Below are 323 nucleotides of genomic sequence, written 5' to 3'. Positions count from 1 at the left end.
CCCCAGTGCCCCCCACCACCACACCCACCACCATCTCAACAGAGACACCTACCACCACCCCCCATAGCACCACCACCACCACCACCACCCCAGTGCCCCCCACCACCACACCCACCACCATCTCAACAGAGACACCAACCACCACCCCCCATAGCCACCACACCCACCACCATCTCAACAGAGACACCTACCACCACCCCCCATAGCACCACCACCACCACCACCACCCCAGTGCCCCCCACCACCACACCCACCACCATCTCAACAGAGACACCAACCACCACCCCCCATAGCACCACCACCACCACCACCACCCCAGAGCC

General features: G+C 64.1%; 1 protein-coding gene across 1 annotated transcript in view; it reads left to right on the top strand.

The window, feature by feature from the left end:
- MUC2 (mucin 2, oligomeric mucus/gel-forming) overlaps positions 1 to 323 on the top strand; it is a 101524-nt gene that overhangs the window by 31840 nt on the left and 69361 nt on the right. The window contains exons 24-25 of the mRNA XM_014533997.1: positions 7 to 92; positions 130 to 320. Of these exons, the coding sequence (XP_014389483.1) occupies positions 7 to 92; positions 130 to 320 (277 nt within the window). The remainder of the gene's footprint in view (positions 1 to 6; positions 93 to 129; positions 321 to 323) is intronic.

The sequence above is a fragment of the Myotis brandtii genome, unplaced genomic scaffold (assembly GCF_000412655.1).
Source record: "Myotis brandtii unplaced genomic scaffold, ASM41265v1 scaffold1236, whole genome shotgun sequence".
In the NCBI taxonomy this organism is placed as follows: domain Eukaryota; kingdom Metazoa; phylum Chordata; class Mammalia; order Chiroptera; family Vespertilionidae; genus Myotis; species Myotis brandtii.
Note: the sequence above shows the minus strand (reverse complement) of the source record. Positions and strands in the feature narration are given on the sequence as shown.